The 21,219-nt window shown below is 51.0% G+C and overlaps 1 protein-coding gene across 5 annotated transcripts in view; it reads left to right on the top strand.

The window, feature by feature from the left end:
• Positions 1-21,219, top strand: part of CDCA2 (cell division cycle associated 2) — a 458,496-nt gene that overhangs the window by 172,593 nt on the left and 264,684 nt on the right. For all 5 annotated transcript variants that reach the window (XM_085632793.1, XM_085632792.1, XM_085632791.1 and 2 more), the window contains exon 4: positions 11,265-11,409. In XM_085632793.1, the coding sequence (XP_085488919.1) occupies positions 11,265-11,409 (145 nt within the window). The remainder of the gene's footprint in view (positions 1-11,264; positions 11,410-21,219) is intronic.

Genomic DNA, 21,219 nt, shown 5'->3' with positions numbered 1-21,219 from the left:
GGGGCATGTCTCCTCATTCATTTCAAGCGCCAGCAGAGACAGTAATGGGCGCCATATTTTCCTGAAAGAATCTGTAGAGTTCGTCAGGGTAGCTTGAATACGTTCCATGCCTATGATATACCATAATTTGTGTAGCCAGCCTGTGTGGGTCGGTCGTGTCCCTGTGCCCCATAAAGAAAGGATATGTTGAACGGCTGCTCCCAGCTCCAGGTCCATCTGTTTTCCCTTAATCGATTTCAGTGGATAAGTGAGTGGGTTAGGGAACCCCAATAATGTGTAGGCAGGCAATCGGGGGATTTCGGTCTCAAAGTGCTTGTCAATGTCATCCAGAATAGAACACCAGTAATCAGTCAATTCCTTACAGTCCCAGAGGAGATGAGTCAGCGTGCCCTCTGCGTCACAACCCCGCCAGCAGGTCGGGCTTCGATCAGGGTTCACTTTATGTAACCTGGCCGGAGTTAGGTACCAGTAAGTGACCACTTTAACCGCAGCTTCTCTACTAGCTGTATTACGGGCCGTATGGTTGGCCCGAAAATATACATCGCGCCATTCTTTCACTGTTAGGTCTCTCCTGATTTCCCGCGCCCAACGCTGCTGCCCCACAGACGGCGAGGAGGGAGCTGGTGGACGCAGCATACTATATAGTTCAGATATCATCTTTTTATCTGGGACTTTGGTTATGAGCCATTTCTCATATGTGGTGAGCTTTCTCTGAACCAGCAGCCGAACCTCGGGGTGGAGGAGCCAGTGGTGAATTTGGAAGTATTTGTAGCGTTGCGGAGCAGTGATTGCGTAGAATTGTTGTGCTTCTGCAAATGAAAGGAATCCATCAGGATCGAAAAGGTGTCCTGCCGACTTGCATTTGGTTGCCCGCCATTGTGGGAATTCACGCTCCTCGAGCCCAAGTGGGAACTCCGGGTTATCGAATATGGGTGTTAATGGCGAGGGAAAGGATGTGAGTCCACGTTTGACTGCCACTGAGTCCCAGACTCCGAGCAGCGTGCTTGTGATTGGAGAGCCCCTGAGATTCGGTGGTCTCTCTGGCCGCCTGAGAAAAGGCACCTTCCACAAAGAGAGCTTCGCCAGCGCCCGGTCCTGGAACAGCCACCTCTTTTCAGACTCTGGTCTGCTCCACTCCACCAAGTGTCTAAGTTGGGATGCTCTAAAGTATTCTAGAAAGTTAGGGATACCCAACCCTCCCTCGTCCGGAGACCTATGGGATAAATCGCTGCGCATTAGTTAGTGCCACTACCCAAGCGAATTGGTGTACCGCGTGTTGTATTTTATTGAGGGTCCCCGGTGGGGGCCAGGCCTGTATGGTCTGAAAAATGTAAAGAGCTTTGGGCAGGATATTCATTTTGATGGCTGCGATGCGGCCTAGAAGTGATAGGGAGTGCTTTTGCCACTGTCTAAGGTCTTTCTGGACTTGGGAGAGGAGTTAAGTATAATTCTATGTAACCGTTCTTGTGACGGAAGAAGCCAAGTCTATCCCTAGATAGGTAATTGTAATTCTCCATATCGTGGTCGCTCACCCTCCCGGCGGGCTGCCCCACTACCCAGATGTAAGATCATGGATTTCCCCACATTTACCTTTAAAACCGGAGACCCGACCAAAAGCCTCAGATTGTTCAGGGGACTCCAGGGTCGCCAGGATATCATCGCGTGTAGGCTCACAGTATGGCGTTCCCCCCCGAACGGGATACAGAGGATGTCGGGGTTATCTTGAATTTTTTGTGCTAGGGGTTCCACGTAAAGTGCGAAGAGAAGGGGTGACAAAGAGCACCCCTGTCTCGTACCCCTCTGTATCTCAAAAGGCCGGGAGGCCACCCGTTCACCCTGATGACTGCTGTGGGCCTGTCGTAGCAGCTCGCAACCTAGGCTCTAAATCTATCTCCCACTCCAAAGTGGACTAAGGTTTCATCTAAAAATTCCCAGCTAACTGTCGAAGGCCTTTTCGGCGTCGACCGATAGTAGGGCATTCATGTTGGTGCGGTGAGCTTTGTCTATCAAGTGTAATAGGCGTTTAGTCTTGTCACTGCTTTGACGATTAGATATGAAGCCGGATTGGTTCGGTTCGATAATCCCGGGGAGACGCTGGCCCAGTCTAGCCGCAAGGATCCCAGTAAAGAACTTTAGATTGAGGTTGAGGAGGGAAATTGGTCGATTTGAACTGCACTGAGTCATGTCCTTGCACGGCTTAGGGAAGACTACGATGTCAGTAGCCAACATATCCGGGGGGATGGTTCAGGGCCCCCGGAAGGAGTTGAAAAGCCGTGTTAAAATCAGGGCCAACAGTGGGCAGGAGGCCTTATAGAATCCTGCCGAAAAGCCAAAAGGGCCCGGTGACTTCAGTTGCTTGAGACGAGAAATCACACCAATCACTTCTTCAATCTTAATGGGCGTGTCCAGTGCTTCGGCTCCCAAGGCGTTTATCTCAGAGTTGGCGGCCCCCTGAAGGTATGGTGTCCCGTCGTCGCCCAATGGTGCCACTTTACCGTAGAGTGTGGAGTAGAAGCCCCGAAGGACCTCAGCAATCTCCTAGTCTCCCTCAACCGTGTTCCCTCTTTCGGTCTGAAGCGCCTGTATTTTGCCTCTTTGGGTGCAGGCCCTAAGTTTGCTAGCTAGAAGTCGCCCTGTTTTATCGCCTCCCACATAGTAGGAGTGCTTCAGCCGAAGGGCTGTATATTCGTCTCGATCCAAGTCCAGTGTCGCAAGCTGTGCCCTGGCTGCCTTTAGTTGGCACCATATCAGAGGTGCGCAAATGCGTTGATGTATTCGTTCCAACTCCATCACACATGCGGTAAGGAGTTCCCTCTTTTCATTACGCTCCTTTGCTTCAGCTGTGGAGATGGCGATTAGTTCGCCCCTCACCATGGCATTTAGTGCCCCCCAAAGCGCCGAGAGAGGCATGTCCGGGGAGTCGTTTGTCAAAGATATATGTGACGTCGGGCGATGTCAAGGAAGTGGCCCATTGTATCCACCGTGGATGCATAGCCTTAGAATTAGGTATACTTGCTTTCGTCACCGCCTCAAGGGCAGGATATGGTGTTACCACCAACATGCGTTAGCGCTCGTTCTTTCAGAATCTCCATCTGCACTGCCGTCAGAACTTTCTCGACAGCGGAGAATCGCAGTTCAGCCGAAGTGTACAGTTGTGATTTGTAGGCAATGGGGACGGTGTCGCCCTCATTGAACGTTAAGTTTGTGAAACCCACTGCGCCCGGCACAATTCTTATGACCAGGTTAGTGTGGTTATCACGCGTCAGTAAGTATTTTGAAGCAAGAAGGTCAGCTTGCAATGATTGCAATATAGCTGAATGCTCCGGCAGCCAACATGATTGGGAAAAAGTAGGTTGTACCAAGGCATAAAGCGACTTGATACGCTGGGCATAGTCAGGAATGTACGTTCGACCGAAATTCAGAAAGCCCAGCAGAGATTGTAATTTCTTCAGTGTCGTAGGAGCACGTAGGCATGCGCATTTCTCCAGGAAGTGCGGAGCCAATCCTCGACCTTCATTGTTTAGTTTGTATCCCAAAAACAACGCTGTATATTCCGCAATTTGAGACTTCGCAAAGTTGAATTTGTAACCGAAGTCTGCAAACAAAACAATGATGCGATCAACGCGACACAGATGCGGCCATAACTAGTCATCTGTGAGATAAATATCATCCACATACGAGTACGCATCAGGGTTTATGCTCTCTAACAGAGAGACCACACGAGCGGCGAAGACACCAGGACTGTTTTTATAGCCCATCGGTAATCTTTTGAAATGTTTTTGTTTGCCACCCGAGGTAAATGCCGTCCACTCACTACTAAGAGAGGACAGGTTATGGCTGTAAAAGCCATTGGAAATATCAAGTGTGGTTTTAAACCGTTTTCTCCCGAGACTATCGACGAGAGCCGAACTGTAGGTATTCGCGCAATGAGAGTGTAAATGCCGGTAATCCAAAACCAGGCGGTACGACCCGTCAGGCTTCGTCACAGTGAATAAAGGATTATTCATTGGTGGCACACATGTTTCAAATACACCTTGATATTCCAATTGTTCAAGGATAGCCGCGACGTGAGGTCTTGCTTCGCGACGCATGGGATATTGGGGTTGTGGCTGGGGCGTGGACTGCAACGGAATTTCATGGCTGGGGGACAATTTATCCCAGCCTACCTGATTACGATACAACGCAGGTGCAAGCACCAGAGCCCACTCCTCGGCGAACTTCTTAGCTTGGTCTTTTGGCAATGTGTGCGCAAAGGACGGGAGGATCACCTCCTGCCTTTTAGGAGCATCTAAAACGAAAGCCGGGGGCCAATCAGCCTCTGCCAATAGAATATCATTGAAAGCGGTCAGATTATCCCAAAAAATCCCTTTAATCGTGCGTTGTATGTCACCTTCAATTAAAAGGACTATATTATACAGTCTGTCAGGGGGAGCCACTCTAGTGTGAGCAGTTTCTACAGTTATGAATGTATCAGTTGCTGTCGCCACAAGATATGGACGCAGTGCTTGTCGCACTACTGTAACTTCCGCCGCGCTGTCGAGCAGCGTTAGTGCCCATGTCAGGTTCTTAAGCTGCGTCCGCACAATCTGTGGCATACCTCGCTGTTAGCGCAGCAACTTTCTTCTTCTGAAACGGGGGTCGTTGACGTGCAGACTCGTCCTGCTTTCCTTTGCCGTCAGTCTGACGGGGTTGCTCACGACTTTGGGCACCCCTTCCTTTCCCACGGTCTCCGCCACCGGATTGTGAAGCCGATGTTTCCTGTGAAGAACGAGGAGAGCGTTGTTCAGAAACCTGAAATCTATCAGGTGACTTAATACGAGATCGATCGCGCAGATCATTTGTGCGTTCGCTAGATGACTGCACGGGCGAGGCAGGACGAGACCCCTGTTTCTGTTGCTGCTTCCCCTGTTTCTTTGCTCGCCAACTTTGTTTAGGAAAATTTGGGCGTTCGTCTTTAGTAGACGAGCTCACCTTAGTTCGCTGTACTATATCAGGAACTACCACAGTTGGTTTAACACCCAAGGCACTACGGCCTACGGTCTATAGGCTTGCGCAATTATTTTAGCGAACTCCTTAGGCCTGTCGAGTTCATCCATGCGGTCCAGCTTATTAGCTACTTGGAACTGCATGGCATCGCCTTTGAGGTTGCCCATTACCATGGAAGCCACCACATCGAACACTCCGACAAGCCTCATTCCTAATGCAACAGCAGCCTCCGCTCCGTGATTCTCTTGAACACGTTTAATGACGGAGGGTAGTACAGACATAGACGGAGTGCCGAAGCACTTCGAGTAGGTCGCGGCAAAGACCTTGCCCCAGTTTGTGCAATCGGCCATATCTGGGACCAAGTCTTTCGGCAAACTAATGGTGAGAATCCTGTGTTTCTCCACAGGAGAGGTATGCGGAAAAACCGCCTCCAGTAGGTCAAATTTCTCAGCAAGCCAATAAGGAAAATCATCCTTATTTTGGGGGCGCTTGCCCATTACCGAATTAACCATAACAGGACTACCACCGCATGGTGGTCTGTTGGTTTTCCCGCAACAGCAGGTGCCTCAACCTGCACGTTGCATGACACGTACTGCACCAAAGCCCTATGAACTGTAATCAGGGCTGTGTGTAGTACCCGCAACTCAGCCACCGCCACCGTGAGATAGCGGGGATGAGGCATAAATCCGGCTAGCACCGGCCATGTGGCCCCTGCAATAGACATTGGGCCCATTTTAGCCGGTGCAACCGCATGGGGAAGGGCGCCATTAAACCAAATGGTATGCTGCCAGGCAGAGATAAGAATTTCTTGTGTCCTATACGGCATATAGACTGCAGGTAGCTGCGTGGGAGTAAAGGAATGAAACGTATCATCGTCCACATCCACCGCCGGAAAAGTCACCCAAGAGTAAAACAACTCATATGGGTAAGACGCATCAGCGCTCACCACAAAAAAACCAGCCATCCCATCATCGGGCACCCCATACGTCGTCAAATGACGGTGCAGAGGTGTACGACTATGTGCGGCTATATCAACCGCCATAGGGACTCACTAAAGAGTAACAACGATATCAACAGTAGCACTGGGCTTCAGTAAAAATAACCGTTTTAATGATCAAGCTTGAATGAACCTATTAGTCGAAACACAGGTTGGTTAAACCCGTCACTCCCGTTAACCGGAAACAAGAGTGAGTTTGTTGTGGACTAATATAAGCACTACTAAGGCATTTTCAAATCAATCGACCAAACGTTAGGGGCACCATGTTGCAGGGATTCTGCTTATGCACAGAACTATGCACAGGAAACCAGGACCTCCGTGAATTGTGGTGTACCAAAAACTCACCCCAGAACCCCTTATCCGACCAGCATCAGTGTCCCATTCGTTATCCGAGTTTTATCTTGGCGGTCCCAATGTATAGACAACCCAGAACAAGCGACTTAGGGTATTCTCAGGAATGGTGGGAATCAGAAATACCTGTTCGTAATTATTCTCATATCAGTCCACAACAGAATAAACAGACACGGTAAAGTTTAAAGAGTTTATTTTATAAACCTCGTGTCCTAAGATGCAGTACTTTGGCTAACATAAACGGACAAATGATTAAGATCAAAACCATCAGCATAGTTACAATACCATAGAAAATGAAAGGAGTAATCATAAATAAATGACAGTGGATATCAGCCACCTTCCTTTCGCTAGTAAACTAATATTATTATTATTGGACTAATAAAAGGTCTCTAGGCTTGAATAAGGAACCCCATACCGTAAAGATCAGATTAGTGGAATCAGATCACCGGATCAGCTTAGACTCTGCTCCTGGGAAAGCTCTTCTTCCGAATGTGTCTAAAGCATGTAGCCTGCAATATTAAAAGCACTCGACTTTCAGGTATTTGCAGCTGCGTGCGTGTTATGGCTAAATAGTGGGCCGATCAACCTGAACCCAACAACATGCACCGTCTAGCGACCCAGACAGTTTCTTTACACAATGTTCAGACCAAGGTCGCTGCTCACTGTTAGCGATGTGAACAACAGACAGTTCTCATGTGAAGCAAAGTCGAGCAAGCATTTCTCAATTAATAACATGTGACTACAGTGTCGTGTGCAAAAGCAGCAAGATGGCTTTCTAACAACTTGGAGACCCCAGAGTCCCATCAGTGTCCAGTGCCCATCACGCAAGGTAGTGGGCATGTGGTGAGTAGAAAATCGGAGGTTAGTATGGTGTCCAAGTGTCCCGGGCCCCCTGCCCTCTCCCCGTCACCACCCCACCCCTGCCCCCGCCCCCCCCCAACCCACCGATCTCTTTCTGGACTGTTGCAAGAGCGGACAATCTTTCCTGTGCCATGGTGTGTGAGGTCGGCCTTCGTTCTGGTTTGGGCAAATGTCTGTGGCCCACTTTCTGCCAACCATTTCTCGGCTTGTTGTGTGTACGACTGGGTGACTCTTCCGTGGCTCGATGGTCCGAACCAAGAATCGTACAAGTTTCTTGGAGAGTTTGGGGTTGGTGGAGCTTTCCATTCAATTTAAAGATAAGGTGGAAGGGGTTGCCCCAGGAGTACGCCACTGACTGTTCTCTCAGAAGAGTGGCCACCTCTTGGAAAACCTTCCTCTTTTGCAGTGTGATGGAGGCCATGTCCTGGTATAGAGCTATGGCATGCCCTTGATATATGATGGGTTGTTTTGACTGAGCCTCCCGCAGTATTTGTTCTTTGAGAGGAAAGTCCGGCAGGAAGGCAAGGATGTCTGGGGGAGGAGCGGGGGCCCATCTCGCCAGCCCTACGCGGTGTGCTCGGTCTATGCGGATTTCAAAATCCTGTGGCTCTCCTGAGATGTCACGGAACAGCCCCTGGAGATATTGGGTCACATCCGACCCTTCCGTTTTCGAAGGGACTCCCATGACTCGAATGTTATTTCATCGTGAACGATTCTCGAGGTCCTCCGCGTGTGCTTGCAAATCCAGAAGTTCGATCTCTTCTACTTTGGTTATTTCACGTTCTTCGAATGCTGCCACTTGCTCCAGACTGCGTCCACATCGCGGCGGATCACTCTGACCTCGCTCGTCAGCTCGTTCTTAAGTGTCTGAAAGTCTTCCCTGAGAACATTGAAGAGCGATTCGAGGAAGGAGCGGGTGATGGGAAGCTCTCAGTCTTCCGGGTCTGTAGGAGCTTTCGGGCCCGGGGACGTCCCACTCCCTTTGTCTCCGGGAGGGGATCCTTTGATGAGCGTCTCTTTCTGAGATCTTTCCCCTTTCTTCCTCACCGAGGACATCTCTGGGCCGTTCGTTGGGAGGGAGGTAACCCCGGTGTTCGTCACGATCTCGGCCGTCTATGTAACACTACTGCCCTTTGCTGTGGGTTGTATTCGTGTCCTGATCTTCTGGCGGCAGACTACCTTTTCCCGGCGTCACCTCTGCCCCACCTTCAAATGCAACTTTCAATTCAGTAGCCCCTTCTACGTTCTCTGGCTGCCGAGGAGGTACCCCTCTCTTCTGCAGTGTTCTGGGGTCTCAGGTGGCTATCCCACTGCTACACACAATGCAGGGCCCCCCTTGACTGTTGCGTGATCCCTCTAGTAGGCGGTGGTAGCCGACTCTACCCCTCTCCGCCATCCGAATGCTCTGGCCGGATGTCTGTTCCGTTACTCCCCACGCAGCCGCTATGAACTCCTGGACGTCGCTGGAAGGCACGTCACCGTGGTCTTGTCTCCACTGCGGCCTCTCACCTCCAGCCCAATGGCCGGCCGCTGGGCAGTACTTCACCTCTCACCCAACTTGGGCCGATCGCGCCTACCAGCAGCTGCTTGTTGAGGAAAAGGTTTTCTTGTTGCGCCACCCGCCCATACCGGGCCGCATGACAGTCCCGAACCAACCAAAGATCCTGGACACCCACTCTGGAGCCGCCCCTCCGATGCGCCTCACCTGGGCTACGACAGTTGCTGTGCGTCCGGGGCTCATCCGCCGCCGAGGCCCCGTCTCGATCTACCTCCGATTCGAGGACGGATGCCGCTCTGCCGAGGCGGCCGTGATCTGTGTTCTCAGACGGCGTGCACCCCTGCCAAAACGTAAGCCTCCCTGTGCTCCTGTCCGGTCTCTCCCGTCTTTGCTGCCGTTCCGGGCACTCACTGCAGCTCAGCGGGTAGCCGCCGTAGCGTCGCTGATCTCACTACCGGGGCTCCTCTGCCCGCCACTCTAGTTGTTGTCTGGCTTGGGCACCATTTTCTCTCCGCCTCAGTGTATATACCGCCAGCCGCACATGTCGTCAAGCGAGAGCAAGCCCTCACAGTGTATGTTCTCTGGGTTGGCGCCTCGCCTCCCCTCGCAATGCTCCCAGTCCCGACAGAGGCTCGATGCTGAGATTTAGCCGTAGAAATGGGCCAGGAGCTGGGAGCCTCAGCGACAAGCTACTGTTCAGCCTGCCATCTTGGCCACGCCCCCCGCCATCTTGGCCACGCCCCTTTTTGTCATTTTTAAAGTTCGGCATGGACAGAACAGTGCTAGTCCTGTGCTTGAAGACTTTGCTGTAGAAATGGCAAAACACTTTGTCCCTTTCTTTTTCAGCATAGATGGCGCTTTGCTAATCCTATGTTTAAAGACTTTGATAGAAAAGCAGACATTTGAAGTGAACTGATCTAGAGTGTCGTTGGTGTTGAGTGTTCTCTATACAGGAGCTGCTTCCCACCTACACTTGAGAACTACCCAGAGTTCTCTGCTTCTTTATGTTTATGTAACAGTATTTGTATAATCTCTAGTTCTTTTTCCCATGGAAAGACCGCTTCTGTGTCAATCGTTACTATTGTTGTCTTCGACTTCGTTTTGATGAGAACATTTGTTATTCTGCTATCTCCATGGGAGATGGATTTTTCTCTGTAATTTGCAGGGGCAGTCCTGACTATAGGACATAAAGGTTTAGCTCAGTGGCATAGCCTGCTGCTTTGTGTTCCACATGTTTGAATGCATGATTCGCGCCTGCTTATACGACTGAATGGGTTTATTTTCATACTGTCATTTGGCAACGTTGTCTTATTCTCAGAGGTAATGTTATCCCCATGCTTTTGATATTTTTATGACTTTTGTTACTGTGGTTCTGTCCACAGTTATTGTGAGGTGGGCATGCATGGTTCGGATCCCGTTAAGGGTGCAGATAGTTTTATACTCATATTGTTGGCTAGCTTCTGACACACATTTGTTACAGTATCATGGGTATTTTATTCCCATGGTTTAAATCTCTTGCGACTTTACTTACCTGTGGCTCCTTCTGCGGGTTTTTATGTGTTAGAGTAGGTTATTACTTACCTAAATTATTGTGAACGTCCGGTATTTCTCTTGTTCTGGACCAGGTTTGTTATAGCAAGTTACTTTTTATGGTCTCGGTTCACAGACCCTTCTCTGGGGATAGTATGGATTTGGCATTTAATTCTAAAGTAAGGAATCTGTAGCTAGATGTCTCTATCAGATGAACAAGTTACCTTTATCTGGTAGACACAGGATCTAGCTGTGGATTCCTTAATGAACGTCCCATCCTCCCCCCCCCCCCCCCCCCCCCCCCCTCTCTGCATACTGAGTCGTCTTTTGCCTCAAAGATTTCATTATGGTCTTCACATCCTAAAAAGAAACAAGAAAAGAAAAAAAAGGAAGAATCCAGTGGTTATTTGACACAAGGATGTCTTTTATTTTAGCACAGTTTCAATAGGCAGTTTCTATATGTGGCTCCACGTTTTGTGCGCGAAAAATAGTCCTGGAAGAAACGGACGTCGGTAAGGGAGTTATATGGACTCCATCTCATTTGGTTGACGCGTCGATACGGAGTCGCGTGACGCCCTCTACTGACGGGCGCCCGTGCTATGGGAAAAAAACATCAGGATCCAGTCGCGCGCCTGGGGAAGATTCTGAAGTAAGGATTCTGCGGCTAGATCCTGTCTCTACCAGATAATGCATTACCGAAGGTAAGTAACTTGTTCATTCATGCTGAAACTGGAATAAGTTGGGGTAGTCAAGTACAAAACCATTCCAATTTTCACAAATACAATTTTGCCAGTGGCTGAAATTGGTAGCCCCTGTTTTATAAAAATGTAGTGTTCTAAAAGTTTTAAAAACCTAATATGATTGTAGTTTAAAAAAGCTTAATATAGATGTAGAAATTTGTGGAAGAGTTAATGGTGTTCCTATCTTTTCTTTCAGCCCTGTACTTGATTTGACATCTATTGTAGGTCTATTGTAAATGGTAGTAAATGTGTTGATTGCTTCTGTCCCTGAGGTTGCATTTTAATGTGCTCTCTTTTCCAGGTTAGTCCGTTTAGACCTGGGAGGCATTCATCTTTGAAAGAAAAAATCTCTGCTTTCCGAGATTCGTTTCTTTCGTTGGAGGAAAGGGAGCAGAGTTCTGCCTTTACTGACTTCTTGGATGATGGCGTACCACATGCAGAAAATGGTAACTAAATCTACTTTCATCTTGTCACTTCTACATTATAGGTGTGGTTGTTAGGTCTCTGGCATGCATACCCGAACAAAAATGGCTATTCTCTGTCCATAACTTTTTTTCTCTGGATTCGTCCAATCTCTTTTGAGCCATTTTCATATACCACCGACACCTCACATGGAAAGATGACCACATAGGGTTCATAGAGACTTTCCTGCCTAGTCTGCACCAGAATAGCTATGCTATGATCATGGAGAAGGATGAGTTTTTGCTCTTATTTATTGCCTCCATAAACAGTGAAAGGGGTGCCTGGCAGGCAAACCGCCTCTGATCCCCAAGCCATATTACCGATTTCGATCCTGACCTAAATTTCCCTCTTTAAAAATGCAAATGAATGCATCCTTAAGGAAACAATGGTCCCAGAATGGCAATGGGATGTTTTGAGGTTTTAAAAAAAATGTATCTTAAGCAGATATGCTCTTGCCATTGCCCCCCCCTCCGCCATCCTTTTTTTTTTTTTTTTTTTTTTTTGAAACCGTTTATTGCACGATGAAAAAGTTACAAGCATGGGCCTACAACCATCCGGCCGGCCGCTAGAGTAGCAAAAGGCATATAACATACATACAGTGAGAGTCTCTTGGCGGAGCAGATTGGCAAATCAGGTGAGATCAATAGCGTAGGCCGCATAACTCCTAGCCCACAATACGGTTTCCTTTTGTCAAACAGAACAACACAAAAAAACCACACCCGCAAGGCAACCCGCGATCCAAGTGACCGTACATGCTCCGTAAATGGGGGATCCTAACCAGCAGCAAAACTCTGAAGAGGGGAATGGGAGTATAGCAGGGACTGGGGAGCCACGTGCCCACGGCTGAGGGAGGGGGTCGGCTAAGGAGATGGGGCTGGCGAGGCTGCCGGTAGGAGCGGCGGCTCACAAATACCCCCACGGTAGGCGTTCCAGGGGCCCCAGATTTTCACCCACGCCCCAGGCTTACCCCTCGCCACATACACTACTTTTTCACGAAACATACACCAATCCATATGTTCTTTCCAGGCCAACACCGCCGGGGGCCTCTGGGATCCCCACAATTGGGCAATGTCACGCTTCGCTATCATGTATCCCAGAGTCACCCACCGCGTCTGCGGGACCGAATAATCATTTGGTTCCCACACATTCAGCAAGCATCTCCTAGCTTCAGGCAGCAGTGCAACACGCGTAACCACACGCAAAACCTCATGCACACCACGCCAGAATCGCTCCACTTTCGGGCACTCCCACAGTATATGCATGAAAGTTGCCAAAGCACCACAGCCGCGCTTACACAATCCGTCACCAGCAAAGCCCATACGTAGAAGCCTCGGCCCCGTGACGTAAACCCGGTGAAGGATCTTAAGCTGGACGAAACGAAGGCGAGCCGGGATGGCCACCTCCTTCGGAGAGGCCACCGCAGAGATCCAATCCTCGTCGTCCAGCTCCAGCCCATCGGCAACCCAGGCCTCGCGGAGGCCAGTCAGCAGGCACGATCTGTCATTGATCAGTTTTTTATATATAAGGGAGATCGTGCTGTCTGGCACATGGCCATCCAGCACCCTGTCCTCCAGGGGGGAAGACTCCGGAATGGACGCAACATCCGGGAAGACGGAGGCCAGCGCGTGGCGGACTTGTAAGTATCGAAAGTACTCACTGCCTTGCAGCTGAAACTCCGTCTGCAGCATCTCAAAAGTCTTGAAACCCCCCCTCGTCCAGAGATCTCCCACCGTGCTGATTCCGATCGTGTCCCACTTCTCGAAGCCCTTCGATGTCCACAGGGAGCCCAACCTCTCAGACGCATATAGCGGTGACGCCCGGGTCAAACGGTCCTTCCACCCCATAGCTGCATTAGCCGCGTGCCATACACGCACCATGACACGCGTCGGTCCCGTCAGACGGGAGTCGGGCGTGCCAGAATAGAGCGCTCGATTATAATCGCCACCGGGCAGGAGCATCCTGTCCATTTCAAATGCCGGGTTCAAGGCGGGCCCGTAAAGGCCATGATTGATTGCAGCTAGCTGGGAGGCCCAGTAATACCGTTTAATGTCCGGGAGGGCGACCCCCCCATCGTACCACGGGAGCGTCAATTTGGCCAGAGCAATACGCGGCCTCCCGTCCCAGAACAGGCGCCGCTGCAGGCCCTCCACCTCGCGGAAGTAGCGCGCTGGTACCAAGTCCATAGTGTTCTGGAGGGCGTACAGAAAGCGCGGCAAGGACATCATCTTAAACAAGGCCGCTCGGCCAAGTGGCGAGAGCGGAAGACGCCGCCAACGCGCGACATCCTCTCGCAAGCGCTGGAGGGGGGGCATCAAGTTCCGCTCATAGCGGGCCTCCGGGTCTAGAGTGATATATATACCCAGGTACCGGAACCCCTGGGAGGCAATCTGGATCGGGCAGTCACGCGGTAGGGCCGGAGCCTCCCCGGAAAGCACATATACGCAGGATTTCGCCCAGTTGATGACAAGGCCTGAGTTACGCCCGAAGGAGCGCAAAACATCAACCAGGACTATCAGCGATTTGCGCGGGGAGGCGAGATACAAAAGGATATCGTCGGCGTAGAGGGACACGTGGTCCTCATACTCAGGGGTCCAGCGGAGACCACGGATAGAAGGGTGCCACCGTAGCCACTCCGCCAAGGGCTCCAAGGCCAGTGCAAACAGGAGCGGCGACAAGGGGCAACCCTGGCGCGTGCCCCGCCCCAGCTCGAATGGGGCCGAGACTCGCCCATTCACCACCACCTGCGCCAGTGGGCCCGAATACAGCAATTTGACCCAGCTAATGAACCCCGGGCCAAATCCGAATTTCGCCAGCATCGCCCAGATGTATGGCCATTCAAGCGTGTCAAACGCCATGGTGGCGTCTAAGGATGCCAAGATGGCCGGCTCCCGCACAAACGGGACACGCGCGAGCACCCCGTGCAAGCGTCGCAGATTAAGAGCCGTGTTGCGATGGGGTATAAATCCAGATTGGTCTTGGTGGACCAAGTCGCCCACCACACCTACCAACCGGTTGGCCAACACCTTGGCGAGGATTTTGGGTTCCGCGTTCAAGAGCGAAATTGGCCTGTAGGATGTGACCCGCTCACGGGGTCTCCCCTCCTTGTGTATCACCACAATCGTGGCCAGACGCTGGTCCGGCGGGAGGGAACCCTGCGAGTGGGCCGCCAGGAACATCGCGCGCAGGTGGGGCGCTAGTACATCCGGGCGTAGCTTGTAAAGCTCGATGGGGAGACCATTAGGGCCCATGGCCTTGCCGGACGCGACCGAGCGAATAGCCAGGGCAATTTCGTCCGAGGTGGGAGGAGCGTCCAGCGAATCCCTGTCCTCCACCGAAAGGGAGGGCAGCGCTATGTCCCGAAGCAGGGAATGGGAATCTTCCTCCGAACAGGGGGAAACCGGGGAGTACACCTCGCGGAAGTAATCCGCGAAGCAGGAGACGATGGCTTCCGGCTCGGTGACACGCGTACCATCCATCCTCTCAATCAAAGGAACCACACGACTCGCTCTCTCCCTCTTATCCAACCACGCAATCAATTTACCCGCCTTATCGCCCACATCATACAATCGTCCCTGTTGCTCTCTACTGAGGCCCCTGGCCGCCTCCTTGACGAGGGCCCCATAGGCCGCCTGCTTGAGGTGCAGAACATGCAACTTGGCATCCGTTACCCCGCTCCCCAGGTCACCCTCCAGTTCCACAATCTCGGCCTCCACCCGGGTCACCTCCTCCCGCTCACGCCTCCGGGCATGGGAGATAAAGGAGAGGGCCTCCCCTCTGAGGACTACCTTAAAGGCCTCCCACAGGGAGATGGCCGAAGGGACAGACCCCACATTCTCGTCAAAATAGCGCTGTAAGGATTTAATCAAGTCGGCACGAATAGTGGGGTCTCGTAAGTACCATGCATTGATTGGGGCCACCCTGCCCTCCCCCCTCGGGAAGACATCAAAATGTAACAGTAATGGGGAGTGATCCGAAATACCCCGCGCCAGATGGCACACCTCTCCTACCCTCCCAGCGTGGGCCGCCGGGACCAGGATGTAGTCAAGTCGCGAGAGGCTACCATGGGCGCCCGAGTGGAAAGTGTATTGCAGCTGCGTAGGGTGCTTTAGTCGCCAGCAATCCACCAGGCCCAGTGTGTCTAAAAGGCCGGACAGCCACGCCCGTGCCCGGGGGAGGTCCCTAGGGGGGTGACGATCCATAGACTCAGAAACTACCGCATTGAAGTCCCCCCCGACCACCAGCAGGCCACCCGGGAGGTCCAGGAGGAGGCGCCCCAGGTCCGCAAATGTAGTAGCTTGTAACCCAGGCGGGACGTACACTGACATGAAAACAATCACTCTACCCTCCATTCTACCCACCAGGACAGTGTAACGTCCCCTCTCGTCATGACGCACCTCATCAATCTCCAGCGGAAGCGAGTTCTTGATCATGATACCCACCCCCCGCGACCCCGAAGTGAAGCCCGAGTGGGCCACCAAACGATAGCCCCGCCGATTCATGGCATGGAAGGAGTTACCTATAAGGTGTGTCTCCTGCAAGAAGACAACATCTGGCGATATACGTTTCAGGAACTGCAGGACCACACCACGCTTAATCCGATCCCCCAGGCCGTTAACATTCCAGGACAACACAGCCAAGTCCCTACCCCCATCATACGTAGAAGCAATCAGTCGTCCCCCACAGAGCATTTCGAGAACAGCAATACAGTAAAGGGTTTGCCTTGCGGTGCAAACAAACAACACACCCCCCCCGCCCCCCATCCCAACAGAACTCCCCCCTCCCTGCACCCCTGCATGAGCCCAGTCAGCCCCCCCAAAGTGCAGTGTGCCTGTCGCCCCATAGAGAAGGACTAACTAGTACCCCAGAGGAGGAGGGAAGCCCCCAACAGACCCCGTACGACCTCCATAGGAGGGGAACATACACGATCGAGGAATGGTAAAGAAGTATTGTCCCGAGCAGGGCCTATTATTCACCCCTTAATTCTGATCCGGCAGGCCCTCTCCACCGCCCGCACCCCCCCCACCCCCCCGGTCCCGATCATCAGGCAGAGTGTCCAACCAGTCCCCAGCCGCCTCGGGGCGATCAAAGAAGTGCGTGCGACCTTCCACCTCCACCCTTAGCTTAGCTGGAAAGAGCATTGAGTACTTTAGGTTCAGGTCCCGCAGGCGACGTTTAACACCGAGAAAACTGAGTCTCTGCTTTTGGACCGCCGGAGTAAAGTCTGGGTAGAAACGCACATCCATGTTGTCAAGCTTGACTGGTCCCTGTTGCCTGGAGGTCTGCAGGATAGCGTCCCTGTCCCGAAAATTAAAAATCCGGGCAATGAGAGGCCGCGGCGGGGCACCGGCCTTCGGCCTGCCCCCAGGGACTCGGTGAGCACGCTCAACCGCAAAAAGCTTACTCAGGCCCCGGGGCTGCAGATGGGTAAGGATTAGATCTTCCACAAAAAGGTCAGCGGCCTCCGCCTCTCGTCCCTCCGGCACCCCCACAATACGAACATTATTCCTCCTGGCCCGACCCTCTGAATCCTCCAGTCGCCGGTCCATCAGGGCGCTCGCCTGGCCAAGCCGGCGCACCTCCTTTTGGAGGGCCGCCACATCTGTCTCGAGGCCCGTTGTGGTGTGGGTCAGGGAATCGACCCGGTCATTAGTCTTAGAGAGGTCGGCCCTCACCAGGCTCACATCCACAAGGACCGAGTCTATTTTTTGCGCTAGGGTGTCGAAGCGCTGGTCCACCGAGGCCTTCATCTCCGCGATGGCGCCCATGACGTCCCGGAGGGTCAGGTCCACCGGCTGGGCAGGTGTCTCCGTCAGGCCCGCCGGGGACGTGCGCGATGTCTCCGGAGATCCCTTCTGGAGAGTGTAGCGGTCCATACTGTTGGATTGGTGCGCCGGGCCACGGCGGGTCGTCTTCACCTTCGCTCGGTCGCCATCTTGTTTGGTGGACATGCTTGCTTTCCCACCGTCGTGCCAATCTCCTCGAAAGGGCCGATAGACCCGTTCACGGGGTCCGGGGGGGGGAGGGCGGCCACCGCACCGCAGGACGATCCACAGCAGGCGGGTCAGCCGGGCACCTGGACAAGACCACACCACCGCACCCCGCTTCGCGACCCTACCTCGCTGGAGGCGAGGAGGGAGCAAAAGTGAAAGTGAAAGCGCGGGGTACGCGAGTCGCCCAGCCGTGCCCGCCGCTGTTGTTCACTTTGTCCCCGGATCGCCCCACTACTCCAATCCGGGGGGCCGGCACGGGGAAGGCCGCAACCTTCGATCGGCGCTCCCGCCGGTGTTCGGGGTCCGATTCGAACACGGAAAACGGGTGGCGCCTCAGCTCGGGTTCACCGACACAGTCCCCTCAAAAAGGACAGGATATAGCCAGGATTAATTCAGGAGGTCGCAGAGGTCCTCGGGAGCCTCGCACCTACGCGGCCATCTTGGTTGCGCGCTAGGCTCCTCCCCCCCCTCCGCCATCCTTGAGTGCTCAAGGTCTTCCTAGGACTATGGATAAATGAATATATTCTCAATTAAAGAACTGGATTTGCGCTACTCCTCATTCAGGCAGGTGGTTAGCAGCCCAGGCATTAAGTTAGTTTTTGTGGTGGTGTTTTTATAATCCACGGAGAACAGTCTACATACATGAAAACTCAGTTTATCTGCTACATTCGATACAGTGACCACTCAATCCCTTCAGTGGTTTGTTTTAGTCACCTGTGTAAATGGCATTCTGATGTTCTGGGCTGGGCTTCACACTTTTTTTGCCACATATTCACAAATAATCTGTTTTCTAGTTCTGTTGTGTCAAAATAACTTATTATATTTTGTTTGAGTAGCAACTCTTGCCGCCTGCCTTCTTTTCATGGGGGTGATTGCACTAAGAGGCAAGAAGGGATGTCCTCTATGTGGGCTTCTGCCTTTCAAGGAGGAACTGTCTACCTTTCTGCCTGTACCACCTATAAGCGCCACTACTTCAGCTCTCATGTTCCAACCTGCATTCAGGGAATTCCGCATTCGTCTGTCCAGCTCAACCAAACCCTCGATCAGGTACACTCTTGGCCAGTGCCCTTATTTGGATGTTTGCTTCTGCTTAGCCAATCAAGGGATGTGTCCAGATTGCTATCAACAAATGAGCCACTTTACAGCTACAAAAATTTCTAACTTAGACCCTGGTTAGATGAATGTCCTGATGTAGGGTAAACTCTACCAAAGAACTATGGACAAAAAAAGGTGCAGGCAGCCTCCCCTGATAGGCTGGAAATATAATGTGGCACCACGATATCACAAGAGCATTCTGTCGTGTAGTTCCTATAGTACCCATGCAGGACCTGTGCGTTTGGATAACATAAACTGTGGATTGGTGGAAGGCTGGTTCCATGCATCCCCACCGAGATATGTTAGCCTGTTTGCATTTAAGCTAGCTCACTGTGCCACTAGTGTCTCCTCTAATCTGGGAGAGATTAGTTTCCGGTAACCTTAGAACATGACAACCCTGATCCCTCAAGATAGTGGAAACAATGTACTACTTTTCGCTCAGTCACTTGTGCTCATTTAGTTTATCTCAGAGATACACAGAATAAACAGTCTGGGCGTTTCAATAAGGATTTATTGAACAGTTGTTGTTCTCATGTATAATATATAAGCTGCAACAACCATTAGACAGTAGCAGAGATATATTAATAGCAGTACGATAAATATAAACGGATAGAACAGTTCTACAATCTTGCAGTAAGCATGAATAAATACATGAATATAAAATGCAGTATAAAAGTGTGCATACTCCTATGATGCCAATCTAGATGTACCTAAGTATACCTAACATGTGAGAAGGTGTGGAGCCAAGAATCCCTCTAGGTTTAGTCGAACCCCATTACCTGAAGTGTGAGAATGCAGGAGCTCTTCTTGGTCTCAAGTTGGACACTCCGTGAGGGATGTTTAAACCGCTGTCAGCTGGAGCATCTGCATGCAGGGGCCTCAGCGTCTCTGGTCAGTGTGTCAGCCTGGAAGTCTCGTTTCCTCTGCCTAATACTAGCAAGAGGTGCTGTATTTATATGGAAAAGTATATAGAGTCCCTTTGCCCTTGTTCCTTGTGTTAGCCATTGTTGGGTTTGAGGATGACGCATGGGATGAAACCTATACGTAGATATGTGGAGGAAGGTGGTGTAACCCCAGCCTGGTTTCCAAAAACCCTTATGAATATTTAAGCATACCGTGTCAGTCTAAAGATGAAGTCATAGAACACTTTTGTTCAGGGAAACCCTCCTTTTGCACCCAGAACTGAAACTAGAAAAAGGTGCAATCCTCAGAGCTCATTATTGTGTATTGTAGGGAACTAATGTAGGTGAAGGATTATGCCTATATAAGGGCATCTAAAACCATGCCTTTATTAGGGCATCTGTATGAAACATAACAATTCCAGAACCCTCAAGAAGACTCCACCTGTGGAGGGAGTTCCCTGATGTGGTCTTAATGCTTATTGAAGGTCGATATGTACTTCACTGTTACTAATGCGAGCCATCCTGGGTTGAGTTAGTTTTGAAACAAAGGTTCATGGTATTTTCCTTTGTATTAAAGGACAGGGAATTGTATGCTACTTTGCTGCTCCACTGTAGGCCTGGAGAAACTTTTGTCACCAGTCCCAAAGCCTAACGAGTGCTTGGAATTCCCTGGGACTGAGGTGGATCAACCGCTCCTGCACCCCCTTCATATGAACAAGATAAGTGAATCTGTCTTTCCATCAGGAGGGTGCTTCTCTGCATACTGCTGCCTGTTTCTAGTGGCGAGCATCGGGGGCTGTAAGCTTTCCAGGTACTTTCTGTTCAACAGGTATAGCTAGGAGTACTATCCACCTTTGTTAAATTGCAATGTCCTACATGACTGGTTTGTAAAAATGAATTCAAGTATTAATAATTGAGTTCCTACTAACTATGCCTGTTGTGTTGGCCACAGGACTCATCCACATGCCATCTCAGAACCCTCAGACTGAATCATAAGACCATCCCAGCTCATGCATATTGCAAGCAGGAATTATTCACAAAAATACTATCAATGGGCATAGAAAGCTTTACAACAGTTTCTCACACTGGTTGGTGCGTGTCCATTCTTCGTATTTGCCGGCCTGCCAAGCCTTCCTTTTCATGCCACCAGCCCTGGGCTTCTTGTTTACTATCCCCAGGAATTACTCTGCAGCCATTCACCTTTAAACTCTTGTCACTTCAGAAGTTCTGTACTTATCACTTCCAAAGCTCTGTGCTCATCTTTTGTTACACTACACTGACTGCCCCAACTATGTATCATGATGCCAAACTATTTGTAAAAGATCTTCAACTAATCATGCTGCTAACTAAAAACACATTTTCTGGAGCTGCGTTTTTGTCAACTAGTTCATAAAGACCTTTTCAGAATGTTGACTTCAAAATAGTTAATCCTCCGCTCCACCCCAAATCCATTGTGTTTGGCAGGTTATGTTCAAGATACGCCCTTCTGCTTTCCAATTTGAGCAGTGCACAAACCTCCCCAAGGATCAAGGCCTGATTACTCACATTGATATCTGCCCTGAGAGCTTTCAGGGTCATGGGAGTAGTAACTGTTTACCTCGTGAAGAAAAGTCTCTTATTTTGCCCACAACTGGGTGACTGACTAGACCGGCTGACCTCCAGGCACAAATCAGTTTCAGCTTGTCAGATTACAGAAAGCTTTTTTTTTACTTAAGTTCTTTCTGTATTGAGTAGCATCTTGTCTCATCCTTTCAAAACTGAGCTATTTTGGACACAGGCCGGAAAACCTTGACTCTGAAGGAAAGGA

The sequence above is a fragment of the Triturus cristatus genome, chromosome 11 (assembly GCF_964204655.1).
Source record: "Triturus cristatus chromosome 11, aTriCri1.1, whole genome shotgun sequence".
Classification (NCBI taxonomy): Eukaryota; Metazoa; Chordata; class Amphibia; order Caudata; family Salamandridae; genus Triturus; species Triturus cristatus.
This window is presented reverse-complemented; position numbering and strand designations above follow the sequence as displayed.